General features: G+C 33.2%; 1 protein-coding gene across 3 annotated transcripts in view; it reads right to left on the reverse strand.

The window, feature by feature from the left end:
- Window positions 1–681: 681 nt before the first annotated feature.
- LOC120427667 (inositol polyphosphate-5-phosphatase A) overlaps window positions 682–19,116 on the reverse strand; it is a 50,678-nt gene continuing 32,243 nt past the window's right edge. The window contains exons 3-9 of one of the 3 annotated variants that reach the window (XM_039592545.2): window positions 10,176–10,343; window positions 8,729–8,901; window positions 8,584–8,671; window positions 8,375–8,527; window positions 8,069–8,314; window positions 7,907–7,943; window positions 682–2,506 (exon numbers count right to left, since the gene is read on the reverse strand). In XM_039592545.2, coding sequence (XP_039448479.1) covers window positions 2,214–2,506; window positions 7,907–7,943; window positions 8,069–8,314; window positions 8,375–8,527; window positions 8,584–8,671; window positions 8,729–8,901; window positions 10,176–10,343 — 1,158 coding nt within the window. In that variant the 3' untranslated portion in view covers window positions 682–2,213. Of the gene's footprint in view, window positions 2,507–6,455; window positions 7,944–8,068; window positions 8,315–8,374; window positions 8,528–8,583; window positions 8,672–8,728; window positions 8,902–10,175; window positions 10,344–19,116 lie in introns of those variants that run through there. The other 2 variants (XM_039592546.2, XM_039592544.2) reach the window with 2 other exon arrangements.

Consider the following 19,116-nt stretch of genomic DNA (forward strand, 5'->3'; position numbering starts at 1 on the left):
CTTGAATTTTCATAGAATATAGTTATAAGAATAAGTTTTATTCTAAATGCTTAGATCACAGCAACATCCGTCAAACACATTGACATTGCAAGTGTCAACAACAATAGATCCATAAATTAATCTTTTTAAAGCTATTCGGAAGGTATTACTTTTTTATACAAGTGTTAAATGGTATCTTTCCAGCACTCAGATGAGTGCTTTAATGAAATTTTCAGAAATATTGTTTGCCATTTCGTCACTATAGAATGACAAGAAAGTAAAATGTTTCAAAACGGAATAGGGTCTTAAAGCCCTATGTAATTGTTTACGGGAAAAAACACGACTAAAAACCATTTCTTTTCACTTTTTTTCATTTGAATGCAAAAAAAAAAAAATTGACTCGACAACATAAATTCGAAAAATCAACTATGGTCCCCTTGGAACGAGCTGTCAAGTAGGGCCTTTTCTGTCAAGAATTGCCGCGAAGTTATTTTATCTAAATTGATTTAAAAATCGATTTAAAACTCTATGTGGCCGTACAAGGAGTCATAGTACTCGTAAAAATAAGCTTTATCGTTGTGAACATTAATATCACAAATTTATGCTTAGTTTCAGAACCCAATTGAAAAAGAAAAATAGAGTTTAAATCATGTGTATGGCTTTCTTTCAATTCTACATAACTCAATAATTTCAACTCACAGCTCTAACGACAACGTTTATCCGCTTTATTGCACATCGAGGGGATTATTTGTGTGTGGGTGTGATATTTTTTTATTTTTTTGAACATTCTGTCACTTGTTATTTTGCTTTCTCGTTCAATCGATTATGTACTTGCGCCGTCACTTTTTTCTCAAAGCTTACCGCAAGCTGTAATTTGCATTTCTTTGCAAAACTCCGCTAAATATAACTGGTTTTAAACTGTCGAAAAAATGGTACCGCACGCGCCACTACTAGTAGCCTAAATGTATATATAAGTTGTTTTTTGTTTTGTTTTCGTAATATATATAATAAGTACCAATTGTAAACGTCACCGAAATATATTTGTCAACATATTATAATATTGTATTGCCTACGCGGTATTGAGATCTTGTTCGACTGACAAATTCGGTCGCTACTTCTGCACTAATAAGTATTTTTTTGTAATTGTAAATCGGTTCGCTGCTTTGCGTCTACAAATTGGCTCAACAAACCTCGCAAAATGTTCATGTTAACTTCTAAATATACTCACGCAAATAAATTAGTTTACTGTTTTAAGGTGATTGTTTGGCATTTTCACACTCATTTTGGAACTGTACTTAGTAGAAAACTAATGGCAAGACACTGAACGGAAATCTTTTGGTTGCGTAGAATCTCTAGCTTCAGGGCAACTCCACTGTGAGGGAGCAAATTGACGCGCGTGTCCAATCGGTGGAGATGCCCTGACAGCTGTCACTTTTTGAAACGTGGGTTAGTGCACGAAATCAAACGAAAACAATGGCTTTTTTCAAAAGAAACTAAATTTGTTCTACTAAGCTCATCTTTCTCGGTGCACTTCTAGACATTTATTGCTGGACATTTTTGGAATTTGATGTTTTTTGTTATGATTTGTTTGCTGCGCTTACGATAGGGGTTAGTTTTATTTTTTATTTAATATTTTCTCAATATATTTGATACTGTTGGTGGTGGATCATGCGTTCGCACACTCGTTTAACAATGCTGATCTAAAACATTTACTTGATTTCTCAAAAATGTACGATATTTTCATCAATAAGTCACATGTTTGAGTTGACGGCTTCTGCCCGCGGATGACCAATCTCTTTCTGTTATTTTTAGTAGTACAACGGCTTAAGTAACCTTCTTTGGCGCGTAAAAAGTTTTCAAAGAACTACAATTGACTCGTTTCGGAGCAAAGTTTTTTTAGTGTAAATAAAATATGATTTTTATAATGATTAAAACTCATTTGTGGAGATAAAACAAACTATTTCATGGCAACTAACGTTTGACTAGTAACGTATTAAATCTATAAGTAAAACAGTTTAACCCGTTTGTGGAGAAAGATTAACGGAATTCCAATCACATAACGAAATACGGAGACAGAGAGAACACACGCTCGATTGAGCCCCTTAGTGGTCGTGTCGCCATCTATCTTTTCAACCCAGAACTAACCAAGTTTGTATGGCGCTACAGCGCCATCTTTTGACCATTTCAACCCAAATTCACGCTCGTTCCCGCAAAATTTCAGCTAAAAAAACAGTCTAAACCGTAGTCTCCCGGAAAATCATCGAACTGCAAGCCGCGTTCGCGGCGTTCTGTCCGTAAAACACGGAATCGCTCTCGGCGGTGGCGTCGGCCGCGGACGCGCCTTCCTCCCCCTCCACTTCGGCCACTGGAAGCTCCTCCGAGGTCGAGTCCTGCGATGCGGTCGGCGTAATCTGCACGTAGTGCGTCGTCACGACCACGCCGCGTTCGTCGCTGATGCGCGCGTTCAGGTCCAAATACTCCTGCAGGCGGCCGCGCAGCTCCTCGTGGGTGATTTCCGGCAGGGCTCCTAGGAATTTTGTTGGAAGTTTTTTGAATTATTTTGAAAAAAAAAAAATGATTTTTTGACCGGATGTTGAACCATACTTATCCGTGAGGTATTTTCGAGCGCAAAGCAAGCATTGTGTAGTGTTGTTGTGATGGTAGTATTGTTGGTGACACGTGCACGAAAAATAAGTTGAACTGAAAACTGAAACGGAGCAAATCTAACAATCATGCTAGCAGGTGAACGGAAAACGGGAATAATATTAGGTGAAGAGTGCGAGACTTAACAGAACTGACGGAATCAACAGGGGAATGAAGGAAGATGTGATATTATTTAATTGAATTTTTTATTCCTACATTGTTAAAGCCACTTCAAAAATATTTAAATTTAAACGGAAAACAATATAATATTCAAAATAATTGGAAATAAGTTCAAATATAATTCAAAAATTTAATTGAATTTCAATGATTTTTCCGATTATTTTTAATTTTAAAAATATTTACTTTTCTTAAATATTTACAAAATAAAAAAAAAACATTCAGAATATTTTACCTAATAAAGGTTGCAAATATTCTTATTAAATGTTCAGAATTTTGCATCAGTTCTATTACAAGACATAAACAATAAACAAAATAAAACAAAAAGTGTAAAACTAATAGTGTAATACATATTTTTGCAAAGATGGCAACACTGCCTACAGTTGGTAGCACTTAAGTGAAATATATCACCCTAATCTTCAAAATTTAGATCGGCGCAATGCAATCTTTTTTCAAAATCAGTATTAAAAATGTGAAACAATCCAAAATCTTTTTTTTTTTTAATTTAAGGATTCCTAATCAAACAAACCAATTCAAAATAAAAAAAATAGAAAAAATAAAAAAGCTAAAATTCTAAAATAATAAAAAAGAGAATTTCGAAATTCAGTATATTTTTGGTAAAACTACCTTTTTAGGTTATTTTACGTCAACAAAAGAGTTAAAAGCTTGTGATGTAAATTTACACATTTCTTCTTTCAAGACAGATTTTGGTCAGACAAAACCTACCGACGAAATCCTACACAAGAAACTGATGAAAATTACAAAATATGGATATCGTCCCGACGATAACGAGAACCATTATCGTTATCGTCAGACGATAATATTATCGACTATAATTTTATCGATTAACAAGCTTAAATTTTTCATTAAAAATTGTCACGATAGTTAGTGAAATGTATTCAAAATTTTTCGATTTTTGCTACGCACACATAATTGGTAATTATTTAAAAATTTTAGTTTTTTTTTGTATTTTCGAAAAATACGGTAATCTGTGAAAAAAAAATTCTAAAAAAAATCTCTTTTAATGTGAAAAAGCAAACCAAATTTCGCTTCGTTTAGTACCTTTATTAAAAAATTTGAAAATGTGCGTATTTTCAAAAAATACGGTAATTTGTAGAATTTTGATAATTTTCAAATCCATAATTTTGAAAATTTGAGTAATTTCTAAAAATACGGTAATAAGTAAAAAAATTAGTACTTAAAAAAACTCTCTAAAAGCATAAACAATTTGGCTTCGTTTGATACCCATATTGCATATTTAGAAACTTTTAGTATTTTAGAAAAATACGATAATTTGTGAACATTTTTGTGTTTAAAAAAAACTCTATTAATGTGAAAAGGAAACCAAATTTCGCTTCGTTTGATACCCATATTGCATATTTTGAAAATTTGAGTATTTTAGAAAAAATACGGTAATTAGTAAAAATTTTAGAAAAAAAAACGCTTAAAGCAAAAAAAATTGGCTTCGTTTGATATCCACATCGCATATTTTGAAAATTTGAGTATTTTCCAAAAAATGCGATAATTTGTGAACATTGTTGTGTCTTCCAAAAAAAACTCTATTAATATGAGAAAGCAAACAAAATTTCGCTTCGTTTGATACCCATATTGCAAATTATGAAAATATTAGTATTTTCGAAAAATACGGTAATTAGTGAAAATTTAAGTATTTTCAAAAAAAAACTCTAGAAGCAAATTGGCTTCGTTTGATAGCCATATTGCATGCAAAAATTTAGTATTTTAGAAAAATACGGTAATTTATAAAAAAAAATATATTTTCCAAAAAACTCTTATAATTAAAAAAAGCATGCAAAATTTTGCTTCGTTTGATAACCATATGATATTTTGAAAATTTGAGTATTTTCGAAAAATACGGTAATCTGTGAAAAAAAATTCTAAAAAACCTCTTTTAATGTGAAAAAGCAAACCAAATTTCGCTTCGTTTAATACCCATAATAAAAAAAAAAAGAAAATGTGCATATTTTTAAAAAATACGGTAATTTGTGAAAATTTTGATATTTTCCAAAAAAAGCTCTTATAATTTGAAAAAGCATAAGAAATTTCGCTTCGTTTGATACCGATATTGCAAATTATGAAAATTTGGTAAAAAAAAACGTTTTTGAAAAAAACTCTCTAAAAGCATAAACAATTTGGCTTCGTTTGATACCTATATTGTTTATTTTGAAACTTTTAGTATTTTCGAAAAATACGATAATTTGTGAACATTTTTGTGTTTAAAAAAACTCTATTAATGTGAAAAGCAAACCAAATTTCGCTTCGTTTGATACCCATATTGAATATTTTGAAAATTTGAGTATTTTAGAAAAAATACGGTTATTGTGAAATTTTTAATATTTTGCATAAAAACTCTTATAATTTGAAAAAGCATGCGAAATTTCGCTTCGTTTGATACCCATATTGCAAATTATGAAAATTTTAGTGCTTCGTTTACCAATTCCATGTTTAGAAAATTTGAGTATTTTCTATAAATACGGTAATTAGTGAAAATTTTAGTATTTTCAAAAAAAAACTCTTAAAGCATAAAAAATTTGGCTTCGTTTGATATCCACACCGCATATTTTGAAAATTTGAGTATTTTCGAAAAATGCGGTAATTTGTGAACATTTTTGTGTTTTCCAAAAAAAACTCTATTAATATGAAAAAGCAAACCAAATTTCGCTTCGTTTAATACCCATATTGCAAATTATGAAAATACGAGTATTTTCGAAAAATACGGTTATTAGTGAAAATTTTAGTATTTTCCAAAAAAAACTCTAGAAGCATAAAAATTGGCTTCGTTTGATAGCCATATCGCATATTTTGAAAATTTGAGTATTTTAGAAAAATACGATAATTTATAAAAAAATAATATTTTCAAAAAAAACTCTTATAATTAAAAAAAGCATGCAAAATTTTGCTTCGTTTGATACCCATATTGCAAATTATGAAAATTTGAGTGCTTTTTTAACCAATTTCATATTTTGAAAATTTTAGTATTTTAAAAATACGGTAAATTGTGAAATCTTTTTAGACAATTTTTCTTTGTCAGAAAAAGTGCAATTTAACATCACACAAATGAACTGGTAAATGTACATTTCTCAATTTTATGTTATTCTTTTTTTTTAAATTTAATTATGTAAAGTTAAAACGTATAGTTTTGAATTAATTGTATTTAATTCCTTTTTTACTAAAAATCTCGAGTTATTCAATCCCAATTTCAGGATAAGAATCTCAAGCTAAATAATTTTTTAATGGAATTCAACCTAATGGTAAATGATTTTGAGCACTTTTCGAAAACCTTTCTTTTTCGTAAACTAGGGAGTTCTAGGGAGACACTTTGCAAAAGACTGCGAAGCAATTCGACCAGTCTGAAGAATTTCACAGAATGCTTTGCATCGTCCCCAACGCTCTTTTCTCTCTCATCTGTCTTTTTTGTCCTTTTATTCTCATTCTCTTTTTCTTCCTCTCTCATTCTTTCTCTCTCAGCACATCTAAAGCAAAGCGGAGAGAAGAGATCCAGAGTTTTTTTTTCGGAGGGTGAATATTCTAGTCTTAGCTAGTTTTACGGTAAAATTGACAACAAAAATGACGATTCAAGCGGAACATGAAACAAGCAAACAACACACAAAGAGAGAAATAAAACAAAACGAAAAATGTCGGTTTTTGAAACTTTCTTGCTTATCTTCTTCATTTGGCAAAAACAAAATAATAATAAAAGAAAAATTATGAAACAATCGGTGTACCTAACTCGTCTGCAAAGCCCTATCTTCCTCTCTCTCTTATAAGTACACAAGAACAACTCTCTCAACCTTCTGCCCTCACTGAATAGCACAACAATGCCTCCGGCAACAATCCACCAACTTCCGGTCGTTCCGTTCCGAATCCGACGCCGGCCGCCCCTCCCCACCACCCTGACTAGTCAATTTACCCGGCTCGGCCAGCGGCACCTCTTCACCCACCGCGCTATTGTTCAACCGCTCGCACGTCTTGGCGTACGTCTTCTGCCGGTCCGAGATTCGCTTCAGCTTCTCCAGCCGCGATTTAAGCTGCCGCGGGGACACTCCGCCGCCGCATCCGGTGCTCGTTCCGGTCGTCGTCATCGAGTTGTTGTTGTTGTTTGTAGTGGTACTGGTGGCGGGTTTCTTGGTCGCCGCTGGTGGGATGACGGCTGGTTCCGCCGGGGGCACTTCCGGCGCGGTTTCCGGAAGTGGGGTTAGAAGCGGTTCCTCGACCTGCGTCTCGTCAAAGTCCATCCGGTCGACGGTTTCCGGGACGGGCGAGTGCGACTCGACGCTTTCCGGGGTGTACGGTTCGAACTGGGCACCGGAAGTGCCTGGTCCGGCTGCGCCGGAAGTTAGCCCGGAAGGGGACGTGTACGTGTTCAGGTAGTGCGTGTCGATGCGGTTCACGATGATGTCGTTGGCGAGCATGAGTCGGCGGGATACGAGGGTCTTCCGGTGCTCGACCGGTTGGTGTTTGATGATGTTCCGACAGTTGGGACAGATTTGGGCCTGGTCTCCTTCCGGCGTCGCTTCCGCCACGCTCTTGCCTCCTAAGCTGAAGCTGCTGCTGTACAGCGAACACATGCAAACGTTGGCGTTGCTCTCCGTGTCGAACACGCTGATCCGGACGGAAGGTCGGGCCGGAGTGACCTTGGTCTCTTTGAGCGGGGTTGGTTCCAGGAACTCCTCGTCCGCGTACGGAATCTCCAGCTCCGACAGGATCTCGTCGAACAAGAACTGGATGTGCTCGAAGCAGTGCGAACACCGGTTCGGATCTACCGGATCGAGCAGACTCGTGCTACTTCTATGGCTAGTGAGGGTGGCGGTCGAGACGGTCGTCGTCAGGTCGTTGGGCAAGCTAATTCTATTGTTGTTGCTGTTGGCATCGTTGTTGTTGTTGTTGATTCTAGAACTAATAAGTTGGCTAACGGATTCGCTACTACTGCTGTGAAGGTGGTGATGGTGTTGGCTAGTAATATTGTTATTAATATTATTACTGAGATTATTATTATTAACGTTAAGGCTAATGCTACTGCTAGTGGAATTGGCGTGTTCAACACGATTGTTTTGCGCATGCGTATCACAGGAACAGTAAGTTAAAATACCTTGACTCGTCTTTATTCGAATGCTGAGATAGACCGGCTGCAATGAAAAACAAGCAAATTCGCGTTCAACTTCTGTTCAATTGACAGAAAACTTGCATGCAAGTTCGCCTGTATTTAACACCGCCATCTAGTGACGACTAGCGGAAACCGCTCCAAACTCACCTTATGATCCCCCATGCAGACCGCCTCGCCGATGATACCGTACGCGTATCCCTTCCCTCCTTCGTCAATAAGCTTCCGTGCCGCCGGGCTGACCAATATCCGGTCGCACCACGCCGGACAGCGCGTCGTCATGTAGGCCCCCGGCTGGCCCGGGTCCTCCTCGTACGGGTAGGACGGCGGAAAGCTCACCGGGTACTCGAACAGTATGCTCCGCAGCGATTCCAGCTCGCGGTCAAACTGGCGCATCTGTTGGAAGTCGTTTTTTAGTTCAAATTTTGAGGTTAGAATCATTTCAAAAAAACTTACCCAGCTTCCCTTGAAGGTGCTCTGGTCGTGGTGGTTAAACTCCTTCTTGCCCACGGTAAGTACGTTCGCGCCGTCCGAGTCGCGGTACTGGACCTTTGTACTGTCACTTTTGGCACTCGCGATCCGGTGCATCGTGAGATCCTCCGTCAATTTCTACGAAAATTGGCATTTTAAAATCTTCAACATAACCTTACCAAACTTCAACTAACCTTAATGACTCCCTCCGTGTCGCACCGGAAGTTGAAATCGCCAAACACGAAATATGGCACGGACTGGTTGATTGCGTCCTTGTGAAATCTACAAAATCAAAACCATAACTAAAAATTCACCGAAAACATAACCTCAAAAGCAAACCTCTCCAGGGTGTGGATGAGCGCCCGCCGCCGGCTCTTGCAGTACACCGACGGGTACTCCTCGCAGGCCGCCAGGTTGGAAGCGTCGTGGAAGAGGTGAATGTTGACCAGATCGAACACGGTCCCGTTCAGGGACCAGCGCGTCCGCAGGAAGCCCTTGCGGGACCATTTGCACTGCAAGAAGGATATTAAATTATTAAATTATTAAATTATTAAATTATTAAATTATTAAATTATTAAATTATTAAATTATTAAATTATTAAATTATTAAATTATTAAATTATTAAATTATTAAATTATTAAATTATTAAATTATTAAATAATTAAATTATTAAATTATTAAATTACTAAATTATTAAATTATTAAATTATTAAATTATTAAATTATTAAATTATTAAATTATTAAATTATTAAATTATTAAATCATTAAATTATTAAATTATTAAATTATTAAATTATTAAATTATTAAATTATTAAATTATTAAATTATTAAATTATTAAATTATTAAATTATTAAATTATTAAATTATTAAATTATTAAATTATTAAATTATTAAATTATTAAACTATTAAATTATTAAATTATTAAATTATTAAATTATTAAATTATTAAATTATTAAATTATTAAATTATTAAATTATTAAATTATTAAATTATTAAATTATTAAATTATTAAATTATTAAATTATTAAATTATTAAATTATTAAATTATTAAATTATTAAATTATTAAATTATTAAATTATTAAATTATTAAATTATTAAATTATTAAATTATTAAATTATTAAATTATTAAATTATTAAATTATTAAATTATTAAATTATTAAATTATTAAATTATTAAATTATTAAATTATTAAATTATTAAATTATTAAATTATTAAATTATTAAATTATTAAATTATTAAATTATTAAATTATTAAATTATTAAATTATTAAATTACTAAATTATTAAATTATTAAATTATTAAATTATTAAATTATTAAATTATTAAATTATTAAATTATTAAATTATTAAATTATTATATTATTAAATTATTAAATTATTAAATTATTAAATTATTAAATTATTAAATTATTAAATTATTAAATTATTAAATTATTAAATTATTAAATTATTAAATTATTAAATTATTAAATTATTAAATTATTAAATTATTAAATTATTAAATTATTAAATTATTAAATTATTAAATTATTAAATTATTAAATTATTAAATTATTAAATTATTAAATTATTAAATTATTAAATTATTAAATTATTAAATTATTAAATTATTAAATTATTAAATTATTAAATTATTAAATTATTAAATTATTAAATTATTAAATTATTAAATTATAAAGTTATTAAATTATTAAATTATTAAATTATTAAATTATTAAATTATTAAATTATTAAATTATTAAATTATTAAATTATTAAATTAATAAAAATATACCTCCGGGAAGAACTGCTGCGGGAACTTGGCCTTCTCCTTGGAGGCCACCGACTCGATGTTGCCGGTGTGGATGTTCTTGCCGGCGACCGTGTCCCACTCGTGCGTCAGGAAGTTCCAGATCTGGAGGTGGTCGATGGTGCGGATCGCAAAGTACAGGTTGCCGAGGGCCTGGAAATTAAAAAGAAAAAAAGTATTTTTCTTTTATTTTCATCAAATCACAATTTATTATTGAATTTTTTTTTTCAGCAAGATTCCAAATTTGAAAATTTCCTTTTCGTTTCGTCGACTTGTCTGTGGTGGTATTTTAATTTAAAATTATTATTATGCTTAATTTTTTGTTTAAAATCAGAACCTGTTTGTTAACACAAATCTAAGCTAATAATTTAAAATTAAAATATAAGCACAGACAAATAGACAAGACCAGTTTAAAATCTATCTAACGCCATAAAACACTAGCGCAACCTGGTGAGCGTTAGACGAAACTCTTCAAGAGGTTATTAGGTTATTACATCAAGGACAAACTATTCCCGATCACCTATACATGTGTGAGCTTTCTTCTGCAAAAGTTGGCTTCGCGTGGCTGATTTTCCAGAGTTTCTTGTTTCCTTCTGGCTTGATACATCTGCGGCAATAACAAATGAAGAGTGATGAGCCCGGATATATTTACATCAAGCAGAAGGTGTTGATTTGACGCGATAAAGTACACTCTAAACAGGGAAATACAGAAGGAATAACCGGAAAAGGGAAAGATAAGCGAAATTCTCCCAAATGATGGTGGCGCCACAAGTGTCAACTGCGGTGAATAGTAGAATCATTATTAGTTAATTCTGAATTTGAATTGAGCACTTTTGAAGGAAATAAACTAGACAAAATTTATAACAAATAATTTGAGCTGTGCATTGTTCAGGGAAATACCGAAAAAAAATAAACAAATATACATAAAGAAACGAAAAATTCTCTCAATCGATGGTGGCGCCACAAGTCAGTTGATACTTGTGGCGCCACCATCGTTTGAGTTAAAAATGCGGAGAAAATTCGAACAATTATTAGTATGACTCGAGATCTTGAGGGAAATTTGAAAAAAGGTCTACAAAGACAGTGATGGTTAAATTTATTTCTTTAAAACGATTATGGCGCCACAAGTGTCAACTGCGGTGAAAATTAGTTGGATTATGATTTGAATTATGGATCCTTTAGAAAAATACCAAAGACAAAAATGTCAAACAAAAAAAAAATAAAGAGATGTAAAATTCTCCCAAACGATTGTGGCGCCACAACTATCAATTGCGGTGAATAGTCTAACTATGGTTAGTTGAATTAGCAATTTAAATTGTGCAATCTTGAGCGAAATACGGATGAATATGCAAATCAAAGAAAACAAAGACGTGTTTAATTCTCTCAAACGATGTTGGCGCCAAAGGTGTAAACTGCGGTGAAGAGTAGAACTAGTAAAGTTCAAATTATGATTTGAATTACCAGTTGTTATTGTTAATCTTTTTCAAGATTTTTCGCGAATGACTGATAAGAAATAAAATGTCAGCAGTAAATTTGCACCAAATCCACATTAAAGAAGCACTGTCAGCATTAAATTAGCACTAAATCCGCCCTAAAGAAGCACTTAAAGCTAATTTGGCTTTTCGCTCTAGTTTTGCGTGTACCATCATGGTGGCAACCCCACATCGATATGTTTGTTTGAAGTGGCTCGTTGGCACAGCTGTTTGCGCTCACCGGGGTGGCCTCGGCTGGGACACTTGACACCCGCATCTGCGTGGGAAAATTGATTTTCCAGGTTGGCTGCCGGGGGTTCAAATTCGCGTGACGACGATGGAAAGAGATTACTTCTCATTTTTTTTATATAATTTGAATTTCCGCTCAAGCGTTCCACACAATCAGCAGCGCCACCGCTGGAAATAGAACTTATCAATGGAGCAGAAATGCACGTCAAATTCTCGCAACTTGAGTTGGTTGTGTGTACTTTTTTTGTAGCAAACAAATATCAAAAACACACAAACAGCGCCATCTGGAAGCGCCATTTGGACAAGAACAGTCGACGACACAACGTTTTCTCGTCTCGCGAGTGCTTGTTGTTTAATCTGATTTGCAATCAAGCGTGGCCATTAACATTATAAACAGAGAGAGAGAGAGACCGAGATCGGAGGGACTGAAAATGCGATCGTTTATATTAGATTTAGATTGTCGCAACTTCCAGTCAGCGGCCGGGCATCATGGTCAATAATGCTCAAACGATCGTTTGTTCAAACAGATATATCGTGCTGTACAGCAATGAGTCTAACGAGCAATTACCGACGTTACATTGTATTTGCCTATGATTAAAATAATCAATTCTCCCTACTTGCTACTAGATGTCGCTTTTTCAAATTACAAGACTTGCATGCAAGTTGATGAAACTTTCAAACACTGCGTGTTTCAGCTAGTCACCACCAGATGTCAAGTTGGCTTGATGAAACTTTAAAGAATTTTTCATCAAAACTCAAATTATTTTTGTTAAACTTTTGACGCCATGCGTATCAGTGTCCAGTTCACTGATATTCTCAATGACTCATCAAACAATACACCATGTAGATTAATTTCAATCCAGAGCGCTAATAAAATTCCATTAAGCAATTCTGTGCACTCAACGCCACCGCGGACACAGAGAAGTATGATTACTCCATTTCGCGTGGTAAGTGTAATCAGCCGACACACCAAGCCGACCATATTACCATGTTCAGAATGGAAAAATAAAATAAAATAAAAAACACACATAAGTGCAAGTAGTGTCAGACGTGGTGGAGAGTGCACTTGCACCACCGTCATCTCGGCACCGTGAGGTGGGGTGAAACTTATTCTAAAATGTTTTAAAGTATAAGTTGCAACTAAATTTAAATAAAAACATTAGAAATAATGTAAACAATAATCGGAAAAATTTAAACCAATTCAGTTGAAAATTTAAAAAAAATTAATAACTAAAAGAAAGAACTAAAAAAACATTTGTGATTGATGACAGAAACAATAAAAAAAAATAGAAAACAAGATCCACAGAAAAGATTAAATTTAAAAAAATAGTTTGGAGAAAAGAAAAATCGGAAAACAAGATTCAGGCCAGGAAAGTCAGGATGCGTTTGTCGCACGTACAAGCTAGACTACCGTAAACATTTGTAATTATAACTCGGGACTCCAGCAACCAACTTCAACCAAACTTTGGGACAATGCACAGAATGGTGAGCCAAACAAAACGTGTTTGTTATTGTTTACATTGCGTGCTCTCGTTTTTGAATATTCAAGGTCAAACATTAAAACGCGTTTTTCTCGGAACGTCAAAATGGCAGGTGCGACAAGATAGCACGACGACGTCGAAATGCCTTGGACACTTTTGCCATGGTTATAGCGCCACAACTCGGTCTGTAATCGAGTGTGGCCAGTATTCGTAAATTTATTGAACACCAATAAATTTCGACTTTATGTGCCAAAGGCGTTTAACTCGAGAAAGATTGGTTGCGTTGGAGAATTTGAACGGTGTGCGTCGCGGTCCTCGCGCAGGATTTTCGTTGCCGTTTCCGTCTTTGTTGTCCCCCCGATTGTGCGTGTATTTCGATCCGGGCGTTTTCGCGTTTTCGCATTTTAGTTGGTTTTATCTTTCCACAGCCGACTGTCTAAGATTAAATCATTTATGCTAAACTCAACACCAAATAACCGGGAATAGTCTCATCCGCATACTCCGACTGTTTGCCTTGAGAATGCATAATACATCACACCATTAAACAAAATTTATTGATTATTGGGTCGCATCATCATCCTCTATGTTGAATCCTGGCCATTACCCTTACCCACTAACAAAATCCCAAGTAGAAGTAGTTTTCCGGCACACGCGGGGGTGTGGATATCGTATAGAACCCACCCTTGGTAGCAGCCTGTGCTAACTAACATTCCCGTCCCATTCCCTCGAGATCTACAAACTGACATGGCGGGCGCCGTTGGTGGCCAACGACTGTTTCCTATTCGCACCGGCTCTAGTTTTGATGATCGTGATGTTTTATCTTTTCAGCGCATTCATGCATGCTGTTGATAAGGGAAACATCATTTGATCGTTGAAGCGTGTGACCGGTTGTGCTGATGGGATATTATGGTCCTGTTCAGCAACGGAGAAGGACAACCATGGGTGGTCTCTCATGCTCATGCTCATGCTCAAGAAAAATCGGAAAACAAGAGTCAAAACATGAAAATAAAACAATACAAATTCAAAATTGTGCTGAACCAATTAAAAAATATAATAATGAAGAGAAAACAAGTTACAGGAAAAAGTTAAAAGGAAAGAGTTAAAAATTAAACTTTTTTTAAGAAGCAGAAAAAAATGTTTCAGGTTAGAAATTTATCAAAATACTTGGAGTACACAAGTACATATCCTACAAAAAAAAACTGTTGACAAAAAAAACAAATAAAGAAACAAGTTCCTTACAAAAGATCAGATGAATAAATTAGATCAGAGAAAAAAAGATTACAAAAAAAAACAAATGAAAAAGAACAATTCCTAATTTTGAGGGTTAAAAGAACATGAAGAGAAAGATACAATTTTCACATCAAAAAACAATTGAAATAAAAAAAACAAATTGAAAATTGTTTTGAAAAATAGATAAGACAAATCAAAAGAAAAAAAATTGAATAAATCAGAGTAGAAAAAAAATTAACAAATAACAAATAACAAAAAATAAAAAATAAACAAATCCAAAGAAAACAAAAAAGCAAATAAAAAAATAAAATAATGACTAAAAGAAAGAACTAAGTAAACAAATAAATGAGAGAAACAATTGAAAAAAGCAAAAACCAAGTTCAACACAAAAAAAAACAAATAAATAAATTAGATAAGAGAGAAAAAGATAATAAATAAGACAGCAAAACATCTAAACTTTGAAGAAAAAAAAAATCAAGAAGAAAAAGATAAAATTTTAAAATAAAAAAAACCATTAAAATAACATAACAAATTAAAAATTGATAAATAATAGAAAAGACAAATAAAAAAACAATTGAATAAGTCAGAGTAGAAACATTTCAACAACAAACAAATAACAAAAAAAATATAAAAGGAAATCCAAAGGAAACAAATCAGGAAATTAAAAAATTAAATAATGACTAAAAGAAAGAACTAAGAAAAAAGGTAAATGAAAGAAACAATTGAAAAAAGCAAAAACCAAGTTCCACACAAAAGATCAGAAAAATAAATTGGATAGGAGAAAAAAAAGATAATAAAAAAAGAACAAATCTTAGCTTTGAGGAAATAAACAAAAAAAACATTAGGAAAAGATAAATTTTAAAAATTGAAAAACAATTAAAATAACATAACGAAATGAAAATTGATTCAAAAAATAGAAAAAAAAAACAAATAAAAAAACAATTGTTATTCAAGAGTAGAAACATTCAAACAACAAACAGATAAATAAATAAGATGAGAGAGAAAAAACAAATAAAAAAGAGCAAATCTTAACTTAGAGGGGAAAAAAATTAAAAAAACATGAAGAAAAAGATAAAATTTTAAAATTAAAAAACAAATAAAATAACATAACAAATTAGAAAATTGATGAAAAAATTGAAAAGATAAACAAAAAACAATTGAAAAAGTCACAGTAAAACATTCAAACAACAAACAAATAACAAAAAAATAATAAAAGGAAATCCAAAGAAAACGAATCAGCAAATTAAAAAATAAAATAATGACTAAAAGAAATAACTAAGAAAATAAATAAATGAAAGAAACAATAGAAAGAAGCAAGTTCTACACAAAAGATCAGATAAATAAATTAGATAAGAGAAAAAATAAGATAATATTATTTAAGAATAAATCTGAACTTTGAGGAAAAAACTAAAAAATTTAAAAAAAAAACAGAAAGGAAAGATTTTTTAAAATTTTATCTTTTCTTCAAATAATTTAAAATAACATAACAAATTGAAACATTCAAACAACAAACAAATAACAAAAAATAATAAAAGGAAATCCAAAGTAAACAAATCAGGAAATTAAAAAATAAAATAATGACTAAAACAAAGAATAAATGAAAGAAACAATTGAAAAAACAAATAAAAAGTTCCATACAAAAGATCGGATAAATAAATTAGATTTAAGAGGAAAAAAAAGATTAAAAAAGAAATTGAAAAGCACAAATCAAAATTTTTAAAGGAAAAAATAAGTAAACATGAAGAAAACGACAAAATTTTTAAATTAAAAAAAACAATAAAAATAACATAACAAAACAAACTACTGAAATAAACCTAACAAATAATGAGTTGATTGAAAAAAAGCAAGAAGCCCCTTAATTTTTGATAGAACATTTAAAAAAAAAAAAGGAAGAAAAATAAAAAGTGAACAAAACAAGTTGAAAATTGTTTAACAAAACAAAAGCTTTAAAAATAAAAAAAAATAAGGGAAAATAAAACTCAACGTTTCAAAAATTAAAATATCCAAAAAACAAGGGTTTAAGAATCATTAAAAGAAAATAAAATAAAAAAAATAAAATATAATAAAATAATTAAAATAATAACAAAGTAATTATGGAAAACTAACAAGAATTATTAAAATGTGAGCAAAATCAAACAATTAAAAGAAGAAAAAAGAAACAATTTTCAACTTCACCCCACTCCACAGTGTTCTAAAACGCTTCGCTAAAATTAAGTGCGCGCGAGAATGGCTTCGCGTGAGCATATGCCAGCAGCGGCAGCGAGCTGAAAGAGCCAGGTCGCGCACGTCAGACAACAATAATAAATAATAACACACAGGACCGAGGCACGACATTTACGGCGGAGGCAAGCGGCGGAAAGGCGCTAAACAATGTAAACAGTATCGATCGTCGTCTGCCCTGGACCCCGGTCCACATTTCCACTCTCTCTCTTAGGTCACTTCCACCAAAGGTTAGATTGACCGGAAATTTTTAAGAATTTTTTGATGATTTTATAAAAAAATGAAGGTATTTCAATCTACAAAAAAAAACAAATTATCGTTTTTTTGATTGACACATTAAATAATGATTATTGTTTTCAGCAATGATGCAAGACAGTGAGCAAAAGAGCAACTCTCAGTTCTCAAATTCGTCCCGTTACCTATGCTCTTCTCTCGTTTGCTTCAGAGCAAGAAAAAACAAGAGCAAAGCAGAAAAAACGAGAAAAAATAAGAGATATGAGAGTTGCTCTCTTGCTCACTGTCTTACCTTGAGCATAAACAAATTTACTCCACAATGGAAAGAGCAAAGCAAAGCAAACGTAAAAAATTGATATAAATGAGAGTTACTCGTTTGCTCACTGTCTTACTTGGAATTCAAACTCAATTTACTCCACAACTTAAGGCGTGAAGCAAAGGAAACGGGAAAAAATAGTGAATTGAGAGTTGCTCTCTTGCTCACTGTCTTCATTCGAGTTAATACTCAATTTACTCTACAATTTCAGAAGCAAAGCAAGGCAAACGTTAAGCATTTAGCGAAATGAGAGTTGCTCTCTTGCTCACTGTCTTACCTCGAGTTTAGACTCAATTTGCTCCACAATTTAAAGAGCAAAGCAAAGCAAACGTGAAAATTGGAGAAATGAGAGCTGCTCTCTTGCTCTCTGTCTTATCATCAAGAGATTTTTGAGATTTTGGGAGTTGCTCTCTTGCTTACTGTCTTACCTCAAGTTTTGACACAACTTAATCCATTATTGAAAAATGTTAGATTTTGTAAATCAGATATTTAAAATAGTTCGATTAAATGAATTTAAATCAAAAATCTCAGGTCACCCTAATCCCCCGATCCCATCGGAGCACATCTTCATCATCTTCACACGGGGTTGCCAGACAACAACGATGACGGCCACGGTCACGACAAATTGAATAACGCCTCTCTCGAGAACGTCAGCCGGGTTCAACTTTCGTAATGGGATGGGATCGCTCATTTTTTGCTTTACTTTTTTTGCAATATTGTTGGCAGGTTTTGTTCCGCCCCCTCACTTTTGTTTGCCGTTGTGGGGCTTCAGTTGACCGATTTTTCAAACTTATGCTTTTCGCAATGCTTTTCACACCGATGACCTAATTCTCCTGAGGGGAGGGGTCGTGTAGGGCTTCTTGAACATGAATAAGATAATTAAATCACGTACCTAGGGCCTACTCATCACTAGATGTCACGATGCTAGAATGCAAAACTTGCATGCAAGCTATTGCTTTAAAACTGCATGTTTCCACTAGTTGCCACCAGACGTCGATTTGGTTTGATACCAAAGAATTTAATTTTAAAAAGTAATTTAGTCCACTAGTCCGTCATCTCAAAGCCCCGTTCCGAGCGTATACTGTTACGTTCGGACCATCGCCTCTCACATATCTTGATACACATTCCAGCTTCTGATGATGCTTAACCTCCCTGGGCCAAGCGAAGTGCGCGCGCGCCCGCGCTTTATTAGATTCATACGTTATTCTCCCCGCTTGAATGACGACAATGGGACGAGCGGGTGGAAGCAATCTAATATCTGAGAAACACGATATCGTATTATACAATTTGATATGCGGGGGATACAATTCAATAGCTTTGGTGACACTCGCTGTGTGAAATGCTTGCGAATGGCTTAGAAATATTAAATTTGAAAGATTAAATTTAAATTTTATTTTGTTCACTCTATTTTAATATCAAACTATATCTGTGAATTAAAATTGATTTCTGGTTATTGCTTTAAAAATCTTCGATTCATCGCTAGATGTCACTGTTTTGTATTTCAAGTCTTGCATGCAAGTCAATGCATATTGCTTCGAACAACAAGTTTCAGCTAGTCACCCCTAGATGTCGGATTATAAGGTGATTTTGGCGATTTTGGTGAATTAGGTAATTTTGGTCATTTTGATAGAGAATTTGCAGCAAAGCTAAAAGACACGTGTCGCCACCTATGATCAAATAGCGTAAACCTATGATTTTTAGAAAAAATGTGTTTTTTCCTTCCT

This window comes from Culex pipiens, chromosome 1 (genome assembly GCF_016801865.2).
Source record: "Culex pipiens pallens isolate TS chromosome 1, TS_CPP_V2, whole genome shotgun sequence".
Lineage (NCBI taxonomy): Eukaryota > Metazoa > Arthropoda > Insecta > Diptera > Culicidae > Culex > Culex pipiens.